Raw genomic sequence first — 17395 nt, forward strand, 5'->3', positions numbered from 1 at the left:
GAGTTATGAACTTTTCGACTTGCGAATGACCTCTATGAACAGATTAAGTTCGTAAGTAGAGGACTGCCTGTATCAATAAAATTAGTTTAATTGTGTAAAATGAAGTTATTAATGTTACAAGAACTTTAAACAGTAAGTTATATATATGGACCATTTATTTTGAAAGTGGTATAAGTCCATTTTTGGAAAAAATTGAAAAATCACATAATTTATGTATAATTTAGTGTGAATTTTTTATTTATAAACAATTCACGCTTAGTATTTTAAAATAACCATACACTTTGATCAATTTAAAATTTGTCAGTAAATGACATTGCATAACCATTGATTATGAAAGGTGGTGTAAGTCCATTTTCCACAATCTAAAATTATGGGCTATCCATAAATTATGTGTGTATTTTTTTTTTTGAAATTTTTACTTTTCCCTCTTGTTCCAGTTTGTCCAAGTTTCTGTAACCCCTTCCCTTCTTTGGATATCCAACATGACTCAACTTTCGTTAAAACTCTCCATCACTTTATGAATGATAGATATTATTAGTAGAAATGAAGCATTCAAGAAATTTTGAAATAAATGTAATAAAATGCAAAAATTATATAATTATATTAATGAAATAAACCAGATGTCCACTGAAGCTCAATCCTCCTTGTCCAACTTATCTTAACCCCTTCCTCTTCTAGTGTGGACATCATTTATGGACAGCTTGTTATAAGAGAGAAGTAAAACTATGAATTTTACCAACAAAAGCATAATTTGATGGAATAGATTAAATGAAAAAGAATCCACATAACAAGCCTAAATCAAAAGCAGTGTCTAATGATGAGCTCATAATAATGATAAACTTATCAAAAAATAGTTTAACAATAAGTAAACATTTTTAATATTGGGAATAAACAACAATATTTTATTTTATTGTTATTATTTATAAGCAAAATCAGAATAAAACACAATGTATTTCAAGTGAAATTGAATTTTACATAATTGAAATTTAATGACTTTTACAGTTGAATAATAATGAAAGTGATGTAAGTCTATTTATGAACCAGAAAGAATATATTGGTTTCGTTAAATTTACATAAAAGTCTATGTAATCAATTTACATATTTCTAAAGTCATGGAAACATCCCAAACTTAGTATGCTTTATTTATATTTTTGAATCGACTAAAATGCAAACCTTTAAATATTGTGAAAGAAGAAAAAAATGGACTTGCACCACTTTCAAAATAAACAGTGCATATTTTACTCATATGATTTGTGAAAATAATTTTTATTAAATTAAAGATTAATTTAATATATACAGGAAATTCTCGTTAGTTTTAAATTCAAAAGATAAAATAATTACAACTTCAAATTATCAAGTTTCGAATTATCCAAGATTTACATGCCTGTAAAATATGGCAAATGCTGTGTAATTGATGTAATCAAACAAAATATAGTTATGTATAAAGAATGATATTTTCATTAATTAATAGTTAATAATAATAATATAAATAAACTGCAGGTAAACAACATTTGTCTGGTGAGAACCTTACAGATTGCCAAATAGATTTTATAAAAAGTAAAGCAGAATTCCTCAAAATATAGCCCAAATTATTTTTAAAGTAGTGTAAAAAGTAGTATGCTGCTCAAATGTACTGTCCTAGAGCCCTACAAATATCTCAATCTTGCAATTCAAAATCCCAGTTGTATTTTATGAGATAAGAGACAAAGTGTAATTTGTGGGTAAGGTGTCACCAAAAAATGTGTTAATGTAAAAGAAAAGTCATATCAACCAGTTTAGAGTTGTTCTTGGTCTATTGTTCTCTTATAGCATGGAGGCACTTTAATCCAAACAAATGAGTTAACATACACATATCACAGTTCGGACAGAATTTTCACTTTGAATTTTGAAGTAGCCTTCTTTTGAACTAACCAGATTCCTTCACATGTAAATGTTTATATCTCCAGCCAAGACAAATAGTATAGTTACAAACTAACAGGATTTCAAACTATCCAAGTTTGAATTAACGAGGATTTCCTATATATATGTAATTCAATCCCTCTATTTTTTGATTACTAAAAGAACTTTTCCCCCTGGGTCTTGACTTACAAAGGAGATGGCTGAGTAGTGGGGGATAGTGCCTAACATATCTGAGACAGATTGTTCTTGAAAAATTCCCTAAGATTTTTGACCTGGATTTGAACTCAGATTCCTCAGAGCAGCAGGTTTGACTCCTTTACTGCCTCAGCCATCTGACAATTTTTATTCTGTGCTTTAACATAATATCTTATACTGAGTTAGTTATTGTTGTTTAATTTGGCAACAGTGTAACAAAACAAAATTATTTTAGTTATCAGTTTTTTGACTTAATATTTTACTAAAAAGTGAATTTAAAAAGAAAAATTTCAAAGAAATTGTTATTATAATAAGTCATGATATGTTCTGTTTAAAAATAATTTTATGAAATAAAACATATTTAAAAAATTATCCAGATTTAAAACTTTTAAATTTATAAATCTGAATGTTTGAAATATGTAGTACAGTATGTGGTGATAGGTTGCATATCTAGATCACATGCATGTGTCTGATATACAAATATAATACATATTTAACATAATGAAGATGCTAGAACAGTTCTAAGTTTAAGAAATGTAGTAATTCTAACAAGATTAATGTTTTTTATTTTTGTAAAAAAATGATATGGATTATAATTATGTATTCATCTCCACTTACGAAATCTATAAATTTTACATATCACTTTTGCTTCTTGAAAAATCATTCTTCCAATTTTTGTACTTACATTTTATGTAATTCTGCTTTTAATATTATCTAAAAACATTCTACAGTTATTAAGTTCAATATATATGGCTAAAATTAGATTAATTAATGATTTGTGAATTTTTAATACGTAGGTTGTAAAATAATTGGACGGTTGAAAGGTAAAAGGGCATAAGTCAAAATAGTCAACTTTTCAGTTAATTTTTTTTAATATTATAATGTTGTTTCTTCAGTTTATAATAAGTGTAAAAAAGTGATTATTATTATGACTGAAAAATATTGTTTCTGAAACACTTGGAGAAGATATATTTTGAAGAAAATATATTTTGAAATATAATTTTTGTATTTGGTTTTTAAATTAATTGTATGAAACTTTTAAACAAATTTATCTAAATACATTTTAAAAATTACAGGAGAACAGAATTGACATTATTTCAAGCTGGATTAAAAGTCAATCTGAGGAATGCCAAATTATACAATAATGTGGGACATGCTTTAGAAAGCAAAGGGAATTTTAAAGAAGCACTACATTATTTCATTCAAGCAGCAAAGTAATAGTCAGTTGATTTATTTTATATTTTCAACTTTGAACATATTTGATATTGTAAGCTGTTAAGGTATTATTGTGTTTTGTTATTGTTTGTATTTGTCATCTGATTATACATATTGGACAGTTCCTTTGGGTAATTGTTTTTAATTATTTACTTATGATAATGTAAATGTAAGAAATATATACAAAATTAGTATTAAAATTAATAATTAATCATCATAAATCTGTGCATTTATTTGTTTTTGTCTATATTTAATTAATAATAATATAAAATGACATGATTTTTTAACAATTGAATTTATTTCATACAGTAATATCATCATTATCAATAGTGTGTGGTTTTAAAGTTAGTAAATGTATTAACAATAAACAAATATTCATTCGAGCAATATTATAATTATATATACTAAAAATTAACTTCAATTATAAAACTGAAAATTTATTTAAGAGCGAATAATGAGGATAAAATAAATATAAAAATACAGTAGAGCATCAATTATCCAACCCCCGATTAACCGACTTATTGGTTAACCGACCGTGTTCTAGTTGGCAAATTCAAATGTCCACTAGTGATGTGATGCTACAATATTTGGTTATGTCTTGGCTACTTTAATATTATTTTTGTTAAATTTTTGCATGTTTTAGCTGGCAGCACTGGCTCGACCATAAAAGGGAGGCTAGTATTTAAACCAGGCCTAATACACTATACTAATAATGTATTTTTTCATACTTTTCGGTTATCCGACCAACCCCAGTCCCCAATTAAGTTGGATAATCGATGCTCTACTGTACTACATTCATTAATATAAAAGATCAAAACTATTCAGAAATGATTGTTATGTTGTATTTTCAATTCTTACTCCTAAACCATTTTTGGATTACTATATTTATTTAATTTGAATTCATTTATTAATTTGTTAAATATAAATTTAAGGATGGTTTAAATTAGTGCTTCTCAAAGCACTGGTTTTGTAATTGGTACTAGTTTGATGATCTGCAGAGAATTTTCAGGAAAGAAAATATATTAGGTAGTAACATATTTTTTGAAGCACAAATATTTTAATATTGTACTGTACATACAGAAGATAGATACTGCAAATGGCTATCAAACAACAGATAATGTTTAAATACCTGTACTACTAGTTGGTCTACTAGTTGAGCAGACAGATCAAGTAATGCTTTCCATTTTTAGCATATAAACATGCTGTTTTTTGACTGTTTCTCTAATGGTATTTATATGTAATATGATGATGTATTATTATAAGTTAAATATTTATTTTAAGAAATTTATAATTAATAACCAAGTGAATACAGAATAGATATATTGAGCAATACACTGCTAATCTGCTACATAAGCTAATTTGAGAAGCACTGATTTAAATGAAGTGCAGTTACTGGTATAGTATATAAAAGTTTTTGTATTTTCTGAATGAGTTATTAAAATTACAAGCATGGCATATGTTTAGCTTCATTAAAAAAAAGAAACCTTTAAAATTTTTTTTTAGATATGAGTTTTTAACCAAACAATAGCATTGTCCATCTTAATTATGATTAGTTGTAATATATTGACATGATTGATTAAAATAAAAATTTTAACATTCTTGCTAAATATTTGAATTCCAAATTTAGATTCTTGCCAAATGTTTGTTGAAATTATACAGCTGAAGAAATAAGAAATGATAAAATTCAGATAGATAAATCCATTTTTTTAAAAATGGAATTAGTATATAAACTACATTTTCATTTACACGGAATTAATATTTATGATTCTCAAAATAAAATATTTAAATATAAAAACAATCAAGGGTTTTGAAAAATATTTATATTCTGATTCTAGAATGTTTCATTTATATGGTTAATAAAGATAAATAAAAGGAATTTTTTTTTATTTAATTAGATTTAAATATATATAAGGCTTTATATATTATTTTAGAATTTTATTGATAACATTGTTAATACAGTTTTGTCAATAAAATTCTAAAATAATATATAATATATTGTAGTTAATTTAATTATTTTATCTTGATATTTATTTATTATTGATATGCTTTATTAAATCATTATTAATTGTAATTAAATTTAAGTGAGATTTTAACTCTATAGTAATACTAATACAAAAGTAAACAGAAAGCTTTTATAGCATAAGAAAATTTCTAAATATTTTAGTGTTCAGCCAGATGACATTGGTGCTCACATAAATGTTGGGAGAACTTACAATAATTTGAAAATGTATACAGAAGCAGAACAAGCATTTTGGAAAGTATGTGATTTTTATACTTTATTTTAAGTACCCAAATGTTAAGATTATTATTTAAAAAAATAATCCAAGTCAGACTTAGATATCATAATTAGATATGCTTAGAATGCACACAAATGTTTTGAGTAAAATGAAAATTTCTAAAATTTATATAGATCATGTAAATAATTTTTGAAATTTATTTACTTACTCTCTGGAAAAAATACTTTAAAATTGGTTTAAAATATTTAAATGTTAAATGTTGTTATTGTCCTACCTATGAATGCAAATTAGTTTGTCTTAGATATGTGGATTTAAAACTTTTAATGTATAGTATTTTATTGCTGAGTATATAATCAATTGATTATAACTATTAACTGTTATTTTACAGATAAAACTTTTATAGGAAACTATGAAAGATAAAAATTACTATATATAATAACAATTTTACACTTATTTAATAATTTCTTATATATAACAATAACATGCCTTCAAACATTCAAAAATGTTAAATTTCTAACTTTTTGATATTATTTAATTAAACAAGAATGGTTTTTGGAACTTACCTGTTTTGTCTTCAGCAAGTATTATGAACAAAGAACATAGAATAAACTATAATCAAAATTTAAACTGTAGAATGCTTTCAATGGAATTCAATGACTTTTTAATCAATTGTACAAATGTTCATTGAAGTAATTAAAATAACAATGCAAACACTAATGAACATGTTGAACTATTTATGAGATACTTTTCTCATAATCAGGATATGATTGGATCCATATCTGTAAAAGTAATGACAGATATATCTATGTAATTAACTAATTGGAGTGATTTTAACAATGAACAAGATCATTCACTGTTATAATCAGTTCTCTTGTTCTAAATAATATCGCATATGAATTTGTTCTCATTAGTGAGGTTTCTTTCTACTAAGGGTCAGTTACATGAGTTTTAATCTCGTGATTAAATTTGCTTTACTGTTCAGAATTACTCTGATGTGTTGTACAAGTGTAAATTCTCTCTTTAAAAGTCTCTCTTCACTGGCATCATCTACTGGGCAAGAGCTTTAATTTGATACTTAAAATGTATTTTTAGTCTCAGTCCATTTATTCAAACTGAATCAGACAAACTGTGAAACCCTCTTTCAATTAATATACAGATTTTAAAGTACTTATACAGTCCAACCTGTCTATAACGAAACCTGTATATTGCAAAAACCTGTCATTAACAAAAACTTTTCTTTGGTCCCTTGAATGTTTTGCCAAAAGTAATGTAAATTAACCTGTTTTCAACAATAATCCAGCACAGAAACAGAAAGAAAAATCAGGCCGTATAACTGAAAAATCGGTATCTTTATCCAATTTAACACAAATTTAATAAGGTGTTTAAAAGCCTAGCATGTATAAATCATAAAAAAAGTCAAAAATACACAGAATAGCAAATTATGACTACTGTATTACAGTAATTTTTATTGGAATTTGAATGGAAAGTTTTTGCATATTTTTATTAACAGCTGTTTTTACTTAACATAAATATATGATGTAATTATAAATTATGAAATTTAACACATTATTCCTGATGTGAGATTGTATTTTTTGTTTTGAGACTTATTTTAAACTTTGTTTGAATAAAATCAAGTCGAAATATCTGCAGATAAAATGCACATCAGGCATGTTATGCATGCTTTTTAAGTTTATAAAGGATATCATGCTATACAAACAGTAAAAAATACTTATACTGTGTATGGGCAAGATACTTCTGAACTTCAAATGTGTCAAACGTGGTTTTGGAAATTTCAATCAGGAAATTTTGAACTAAAGGATGGGCCCCCAAAAGCTATTCAAGAGAAATTGTGGGAAGAAATTGTCAGTGGCCAAGTGGTTCTGTTCCCTGAACACTGGGAGTTGGTGGTGGGTTTGTGTCTTGCCCGGATGGGCTGGCCATATAGAGTTTTCTGGGTTTTTCTCCACATCTGAAACACCCAAATAGGGGCCAATTACCCTTAAAAGACCTCCCAGAAGGCATTAGTCCACATATAACAACCATCATAAACACACAACTACTATTACATGACACATATGTCATATTAGGCTACATTCCCCATGGTAAATGGAGTGATATAGCCTAGAAGCTCATGCCCAACTAGCTGATACAAGACAACACAAGCTACAAGAAATTGTTAAAGATTGACAAATAACAACTCATGAATTTGTAACAAATCTTAGTGTGTCAAGACACGTATTGTTGAAACATTACATCCACTTGAAATGGTTGTAAAACGTGCTGATGATTGTGTTCCACATGCAGTTCCCACCCCCCACCTATGAAAAAACAAATTGAATTGAGTATAATTTTGTTGGACAAAGGTAGGCAGCTTTAAGGTTTTTATTTTATTTTGAATTGGTAACTTATTTTTATCTTAGAGATCTTTTTATAGATGAATGAAAAAATTGAAGTTAAAATAAAAATATTTGTTATTAACCGAAAATTTGTTCTAGCAGGTGGCGATTGTTCAGTTGAGTACTGAGGTACCGCTGTATTTGATTAATGTGATTTTGACATATGCAGTACACATCGAAAAATTTATTAATCACATTAATCAAGGGATACCTATAATAGGTAACCTGTATACAGTGGAAACCTGTCTAGTATGGGAGAGTTGTTTGGTCCCTTGGGGTTCCATTGTAGACAGGTTTGACTGTACAAAGTACTGTACTGTAGATATATATAAAGAGATTTTGTGGATTCTATTATTGTATATACTCTAATTTGTCCCACTCTTTTGCTTCTTTGTTGCTCTTGGTAATAAGAATTTTTTGACTAAATATTTGATAACTATCTGATGAGTCAAAGAAACTCATGCAATAAGTGTAGCTTATCTTTTTAGATTAGTGACAAGGACAAATTTATTCCACAGACAGTTGCATAGTTTATATAACTGATGTGAGGCCCTAAATGTGCTGGTGAAAAAGTTTTGCTAATTATAATGCTCTTAGAACAGCAGAACTGATCTTCTGAAAAGGAATCACAACACATATTCAGTTTGTTAAACTGCCTTCATATTAATTAAATTTATAGTTTATTTTTTAAAGTTCAAAAATATATAATATATGACATAGAATCTACTTTATTTAATAATTACTCCTTTAAGTTTTTGAAAAAAAAAAAAAAAAAAATTAGATTCAAATTATATATATATATATATATATAATTTGCAAATATTTGCAAAAGTTTGCAAATATTTTCTTAAAATTTTTCATATATATATATATATATGAAAAATTTTAAGAAAAATATTTGCAAACTTTTTTTAAAGGCAAAAAATCTGCTTCCTCGGCCTCGTCCAGGAGAACCATATCAAGCACGTATAGCTCCTAGCCATCTGAATGTCTTCCTTAATCTGGCTAATCTTATATCTCGTAATGGAACACGTCTTGAAGAAGCTGATGCGGTAAATAAATTATACTTACTTAGTTTTATATAAAAAGTTAAACACTAAATTTCAACAAGAAAAATTATCTAATTAAATAAATTGTTAAAAATGCCAATTTTACAATTAAAATATTTAATAAGTATTATTAAATCAAATTTATTACCATGTATTTATTAATAATAATTTTATATTTTTACATGGTTCTAATCATAATCCCAAAAGACACAATCCTGATTGTTGAAATCCTGAAAGATTAAAATCTAAAAAATATAATCCAGCGAAAAATAATAATAATAATAAATCTTTAAAAGACATTTATTTACATTTTGAAATGAAATTTATTTGAGGAACAAATGTGTGAGAGAACATTTCATAGCCTCTTTTATACAGTAAAATATTTAATAACAGTAATAGTCAATATGTATGCACTGTGCATAATACACACATATTGAGTATTATTACATTAATACATAGTAGATAAATCAAATATATAGAATTATGAATTATAAAAATCATTGCTGAAAATTTTAAATAGTGGGGAAGGAAATAAAAATAACAACATACGAAAAAGCATATTATATGGAAAGATTATGGGCAATTGCATGGAGATAGTCCATAAGAGCTAGCCAACTTTCACGATCATTAATTATATTTTGAAGTCTTGTTTTATGATTTTTTTTCTGCTTTTTTTCTTTTTAGGGCATGGTTTTCTTCAAAGAATACATTGATATTCATTTTCTATTTTTTCTATGTGGCGATGTATTTTTTGAAATTCTTCAATGATTTGATATACACTAAAGTGAGCATTCTCTACTAAATTTTTCCATCTTCTGTGTTAAGCTTTTATGTTGTTTTGGGTATGCAGAAATCCATTCTGCATGCACTCATATACAGACTACAAATTTTTCATTAGGAATTGAGATTTTAGGCATTTCATGATTTTGATCTTTCAGAATTTCAACACTTGGGACTTTGGCATTTGGGTTTATGTCTGTTGGGATTATGACTCAAACCCATTTTTACAATATACAGTAGAGAGTCGTTTATCCGAATCAATTGGGGACTGGTGTAAAGTACTGTTTTTAGTATCTTAGGAAACCGACACTAACTGCGGCGGGTAAAACTTCTGTTAATCTAACGGGTACTTTACGCGGATTCGAGATTAGTTTGCCAGGTTTGGGCTTTTACGCGTGCACCGAAAAAATTAATAAGAATAACGACAAATTTCAAGTCAAAGCAAAAGTTTCAAATATATTTAATTAGTAAATCGAATTTAACTATGTACCATTGTCTATAATCCAAAATAAAATTTATTAACGAAAATCAACAAGTCAACCCGACAATAAAACTCAGCTACTTAGCTTAACTTAATCTTAATTCCCCTTTGAAAATTCGACAAATCAAATACTTAAGAACTATGAACAAAATCTCTTATGGACTAAACGTCTATCCATCACCTCACTATACTAGGAACCTGTTCCTCAATCCTTTCGCTATCGTCAAATCGAATTCCTCTTTAAACACCTTGGATAGCCTAATTCTCAATCTGGACGTCGCCTTGAATTTTTTCACTCAGTAGTACACCTCAACCAGGAATCACCTCGATCGTCTTCGGTTAGCATGCTGGTTTTATGCTGTGAGGTGACGTCACAATTCAGCTAGGCTACTCCCCTTATTTACATACATAATTTTCTAACATCAAATTTCTTTCTGGCCGCTTCAATTCTCCGACAAAATCTTATAAATCGTTTACAAAGCATTTAGCACAGTTTTCTGGGATGTTTTATGATGGTTTAGTAAGTATTTCTTTTTTAGTGAGTGTGGGGATTCCCCCTCCATTTTTTTTCTGCGGACTGTTCATTTCCGCTGGGCAGCGCAAGTATACGTGATTTTTCCTACGGTGCTTGTTCGTTCATGAGTTGGTTTATTATCTTCTTTTTTGGTTACTAATAAAAGTGGTGGGGAACCTTCATCCTAACTAAACATAAGCCCCAAACAAAATATAATAAAACAAAAATAATAATAAAATAAAAATAACGCTCGGACTCGGTTCCTTACACTGGGGTTGTTCGGATTAGTGATTTGTTCGGATAACCGATTATGTACGAAAAAATATATTAACCTGTCCGATGTTCAAATTTTCCTCTGTTGTGTGTCACTTCGTGTTGAATTTTTCTCCGTTGCGTGTCGGTTTGTGTTGAATTTTCATCGATTTTAGGCCTAACAAAAATTTTTATAATAATAATCGAGGCTATTGTATCGTTAAAAATTATTTCTATATTTTGTACAAACAAAAAATTTATTGAAGAATATAAAAATATAAAAATTATACTTTAGAAGTAAATCTAGTATCAAAAACGTTCAATTCAGCACGACACAGTCTGACTGGAAAGTGTTCGGATAACCGATGATTCGGATTACGACTCTCTACTGTATTCATTTACTAACTATCCTTTTATTATGGAATTAGTTAAATTTCTTAGAAAATTATCAGTCTCAGATTGATGTAATGTTACTTGTTTCTATATCTTGTATTCTGCTATTAATTCAAATAATATTTAGTCTGTTTATTATAAACATAGTGTTGCTAAATAATTTGAACTAGTGATTTTGATCTGTGCCAATATGTTATTATATATATATGATAAAATAAAAGTTTTTAAATTAAAAATATTTTATGATAATGCATATTTAATTATAAAATATATTTTGCTGCTTTAGAATATTTTTGAAATTCAAAAATATCTTTATGAATAACATTTATTCACTTCATTACTTTCAAAATATCTCATGATATGCATGCATATCATGAGATATTTTCTGAATTGCAGAAAGATAAAAATAAAACAATTTGAAAGAAGTTTTGGTATATCTGCATTAGAGATTACTTGCTACAGCTAAAATTATAAGAATATTAAATCAGTTGACTGTACCATTATCAAGGTTTACTGTATATTTACAAGTACCCTTTGTATTTACAATTGTATTGATGTAAGAAGAAAATTTTTAAATATTTCAATTTTGAAATTTGATTTAAAATTGATTTATTTCCTGTTAATATTAAATGTATTTTAAACAAATTTTTATTATGTTTATTTTAATATGACATTTTTTTATTATTATTATTATTTAACTTTCAGCTTTACAGGCAAGCAATAAGTATGAGGGCTGATTACATTCAAGCTTACATTAATAGGGGTGATATTCTTATAAAATTGAATAGGTAAGCCCTTTCATATATAATTTGTATTACAAAAAATATTTAAATTAAAATAATATTTAGATCCTATCTACTTGACTGGAGTCACCTTAATTTCACACTTTCTTTAAAATTAGGTGCTTTCAGACAATTTTTTAAAATCTATCTTCAAAGTTTAACATTCTAATTTTTAAACATTGTGACCTGCTGGAAAGAATTATTGGAATGCTACAACTCTTAAATTTTAATGATTTGTCATGTAAGAAGTTTGATTTCTCAAAAATATTCAAGAGAGTTTTTGAATTTCATGGCACTGTCACATTTTCTTCAGGACAATTCACTTTCAATTTCATGCTGGCAACAAAGTTTCAACATCTTTGATGCTAATAACTTTCCTTTATCTGTTTTTTTCTCTTATTTACAAAATATTACACTGAACATTCCATGTGATTTTTTTTTCTTTACTAAAATTTACAGCATCATCATCTTTTGTACGCTGTTAAACTGCAGGCTGCATTTCCCTTTCTCTGTTGTGTTCCTTTATATCTGCACAATTCTCCTTCTGTTGCTGCTATGTAATATGCTTCCTGCCTCTCCTTTTCACTTTCCTGGGCTCTGTTATATATAACAGAGGGGAAAGTATTGCAATTGGTCAAAAAATGATTCCCTCAAGATTTTTACATTTTTGGACTCTGGACCTTGAAATGTTGAAAAATGTGAAAAAATTTTGTAGTGTTTTCTTTGTTTGTTTGTGTGTCTGTCTGTGTGTCATGATTTTATTCATCCTCTTTGAGCTTAGCCTAATAACTCCTGTGCTTTTTGTTGAAAATTTCTGAAATTTTGCAGGGAGATTTATGTTTGGGGGCATTAAATTTTGGTAGTTAAAGGTCAACAGGGTAGGGAGGTAGAGGAGGTTATGTCTCGTATCTCGATTAGAGTCGGACTTAATGACAATTTCACATGTTATTAGCATTTACAATTTTTTATAAAATTCATCTCTACCCTCAAAATTAAGCTTTTGCTATTTTTAGTCATTTTCAAAAGATTTGCTATTTTATTAAGTGGATCAAAACTCATTCACCTGTTACACTCTGGATTTTATTCTCAATTTGGGTTTCCAAACTTCTTTAAAAATCTTATTAACTTTGCATATAGAATACAGATTAATAAATGCAAAATCCTTAATCACCTTAATTTCTTCCTTTTACATGTTTTTCTTGTGTGGTGACAGTAATCATATGATGCACAAATGTCTTAAAGCTAGCTCTAGTATACTGTCTTGGATCACATGATTCTGACGGGATGTAAATCCCATTAGATTCATGTGATCCAAGACAGTACTCTAGACAGTAAACAAGTACACATGTTTCGTATATGCATTTTTTCAATCAACACATCTAAAAAAGTATACTTGTTTTTCTGATCTTTGAACTTCACAGTGACAAACTGAAACTTTCATGAGCATATTATGTAGGAGCAATAAGAAGAGGATTGTATGTACAGGGGTAAAGGAACATAAAGAAGACATACAACAGAGAAGGGAAATACAGTCCTTAGTTTAACAATGTTGGAAAAAGATGTTTCTGCAGATATTACTAAAGCAAAAGTTATATGGGATATTCAAGGTGACAATTTCGTTTATGGTGGAAAAAGCAAAGCTTTTAGAAAAAAAGCTGCTAAAAGGAAGTTATTCACATCAAAGATGTGAAATTTTGTTGCTAGCATAGAAGTGGGTGTCCAGAATGAGAGGAGGTATTGCAGTGAAATTTAAAAACACTTTTGAATGTTGTTAAGAAATTTAATTGAGTTATATGAAAAATAGAATTCCTGAAATTGGAATGAGTTGTAGAATTTCAAGAATTCTTTCTAGTAGGTCTAGTAGCTCTAACGTTTAAGAATGAGAATGATAAACTCTGAAAATGGATTTTAAAAAAATTGTCAAAAGTCCTATACTTTATTTACTGAAAATAAAGAGTAATATACAAACAAATTAAAACATTTATTTGTTCATTATAACTAAATTGCATACACACAAGCAATATTTAATATTAGAAATATCATTAATGTTATTGATGTAAACAAAAAAATGTTAAAATAAAGTAAATCTTAACCTTTTGGCACATTATTTGAAGAATACATTGTCATCAGTTTTAGTTTGCATTGTAATTCACCATTGTCAAATTTTTTCAATTTTTATTTTTAGTAATCCTTATAAAAATACCTAATGTATTTTAGCTGTTTATTGGAACTTTCTTACAAGGGAGGGTCTTTCATATCAGTTTTACATTTTAATAAAGTATATATCATTTGATAGAGGGGAAAAAATAAGAAGACATATATATATATATATATATATATTTTTTTTTATATATGTGAAGTCAGCTATTCACAAGAAATCAGGTTCTGAAATGTTCCAATGTAATTCACATAGAAATAGGAATGTCGCTAACTGGATAAAAATCTGCCTTTCCAAAATTATTGATGAAAAAATAATTTTCTTACAAGATTTGTGGACTGGACAAAAGAATAATGCATTATACACTGAAAATTTGCCTGATGGAAAGAAAAAGCTAAAAATAATCATAAAATTTGTTTTAAAGCTCTTATCATTTATGTATAACCAATTATGTGCTTATGTTTTTAAACACATGTTAATATATGCATGGCAGAAGTTAGAATATGAGTCAGAAGAGAATATGTGTTTTTCTAATATTATCAACATAAATTTTACATTTCCTGATACAAAATCTTCATTAGAAGACTGTCATAGAAATGCCTTCATTTTTTGTACTCATTGTAAACAGTTAATTTGTCTTAAACTTTGCATTTTACATTTAATTTACATTAAACCATAAATAAGTAAAAACCTTAAGCAGAATCAGTATCTAGTGTGACAGGAATCAATTCCTCAACATACCCAGTCTATCCACAATTCTACCACTGTGTAAGGAACTGAGTCCGAACCTTATTTTTTATATTATTATTATTATTATATGTTTATTTAGGACAAAGGTTCCCCACCACTCTCTTGTTAGTAATGAAAAATGAAGAAAAAACAACTCACGGAGAAATAAGCGCCATAGGAAACATCTTGCGCACTTGCGCTGCCCGGCGGAAGTAACAGTCTGCAGAAAAAAAATGGGGGGAGTCCCCACAATCACTAGTAGAGAAATACTTGATAAACCGTCTTAAACATCCCAGAAAATTATGATAAATATTTTGTAAACAGTTTATAAGCTTTGTCGGAAACTTAAAGCTGCCAGAACAAAGTTAATGTTAGCAACTAAGTATGTAAATAAGAGGAGTAACCCAGCTCAAGTGTGACGTCACCTCACAGTATAAAACCCGTACGTTAACCGAAGAAGGAGAGGTGATTTCCAAATTGAGGCGACTGTGAGAGCGAGGTTAATTCGAAAGCGAAGTATTTTCTGATAGAAGTCCAGATTGATAATTGGACGATCCAAGGTGCTAAAGAGGAGTTCGATTGACGATTTGATGATATCAAAAGGATTGAGGAAATAGTTTCTTTGTATAGTGAGGTGACGGATAGACGTTTAATTAGTAAGAGATTTTGTTCATAGTTGCTAAGTATTTGATTTGTCGAATTTCAAAGGGGAATTACTATTAAGTTAAGCTAAGTTTATTGTCGGGTTGACTTGTTGATTTTCGTTAATAAATTTTGTTTGGAATTATTGATATTTGTACGTAGTACGTTCTAGTTGCTAATTAAATATATTTGAACTTTTGATTTGACTTGATATTTATCATTATTATTACTAATTTTTCGGTGCACGCTTAAAAGCCCAGGCCTGGCAAACTAATCTCGAATCCGCGTAAAGTACCCGTTAGGTTAACGGAAGTTTCACCAACCGTAATTATAGTCGGTTTCCTAAGATACTAAAATTAAGTACTTTACAACTGTGCCATCAGTATTATTTCTATATGAATTACTGTACATTAGAACATTTTAGAACCATATTTGTCATGAACAGTTGACTTGACAAATAAAAGAATAAAACTGGTTGTCTTATTTTTTCTCCTCTATCAAATGATATACATTTTATTAAAATGTAAAATGACACGAGAAAACCCTCTTTTGTTAGTATAAGATTAATGTTAACAATTTATTATATATATATATATATATATAACACACTAGTTTTATGAATGAATTTATAAACTAAATACATTGATATTATATTGGACATTGGACATACCATTTTGTATTATTATGTTACTTGCTGTCAAGTAGCAAAAAAAAAAAAAAATTTATTAGCAAGTAAAAAATTCCAATTTTAAATATTTGTATATTGTTGTAATAGTTTGATGCTTGAGATGTTTGTTTATTAATTTTAATTGTTTTTGGTAATGTATGATGTGAGATGTATACTATTCTGTTATGTAAAGGTTATTGCATAAGTAAATTTAACAAGGAAAAATATCTAAAATGAAATACATTTTTTAAATTGGGGATTATTTTCTAGATCTTTGACTTGAGAAGAAATCTGCATTGAGTTTTTTACATTCATAATGAAAATTATTTAAATTTACAGCTTTTGGTGATAGTTAAAATATTAACTTTTTTCTCATAGAGAGTTTTTAGAATATAGTTTAGATTTTTTTTCTTCAGACACTCAATATTTAGGGATAGTATATACTGTAATAATGATGTGTTTTATTTTTTTTAATAGAACTCAAGAAGCTCAGGAAGTTTATGAAAGAGCTTTGCAGTTTGATAATACCAATCCAGATATCTATTATAATGTAAGCAAGTTACAAATAACATGTTTCATTCATACATCTTAAATAATAATAATTTCTTATAATAAAAATGTATCAAATTATGATTTATAATTTCTATTATTATGCAGATATTAAAAATCATTATTATTGAAGTTTTATTTTTTATTAAATTAAAACATTTGCAATTTTATTAAAAGATTTGGCAGTTAAGTTTAAAAAAACCACATAGGGACAGTATTTAGTGTATTTGTGCAGCTGACTAAATTAATTGCTTTTCTTTTAAAGTTCTTTTAACTTAATTCATGTGTGTAGCATTTTCATGTAGTTAGAGATGATAAATTTTTCAAATTACTGTCACTATTTTCATTTCTAGGACAAAGAAGAAACATTAAATTTTTTAAGAAAACTTGAGTACAATAAGAATCTATGAATTGGTAAAATAAACAAATATGTGATAATAGTGATGTCTGTTGTTTA

The 17395-nt window shown here is 27.6% G+C and overlaps 1 protein-coding gene across 3 annotated transcripts in view; it reads left to right on the plus strand.

Moving 5' to 3' along the window:
• Positions 1-17395, plus strand: part of LOC136972761 (protein O-mannosyl-transferase Tmtc3-like) — a 78698-nt gene that overhangs the window by 38630 nt on the left and 22673 nt on the right. For all 3 annotated transcript variants that reach the window (XM_067267389.1, XM_067267390.1, XM_067267391.1), the window contains exons 11-15: positions 3171-3308; positions 5474-5567; positions 8860-8994; positions 12117-12199; positions 16867-16939. In XM_067267389.1, coding sequence (XP_067123490.1) covers positions 3171-3308; positions 5474-5567; positions 8860-8994; positions 12117-12199; positions 16867-16939 — 523 coding nt within the window. The remainder of the gene's footprint in view (positions 1-3170; positions 3309-5473; positions 5568-8859; positions 8995-12116; positions 12200-16866; positions 16940-17395) is intronic.

The sequence above is a fragment of the Centruroides vittatus genome, unplaced genomic scaffold (genome assembly GCF_030686945.1).
Source record: "Centruroides vittatus isolate TY-2023 unplaced genomic scaffold, ASM3068694v2 contig_301, whole genome shotgun sequence".
NCBI lineage: Eukaryota > Metazoa > Arthropoda > Arachnida > Scorpiones > Buthidae > Centruroides > Centruroides vittatus.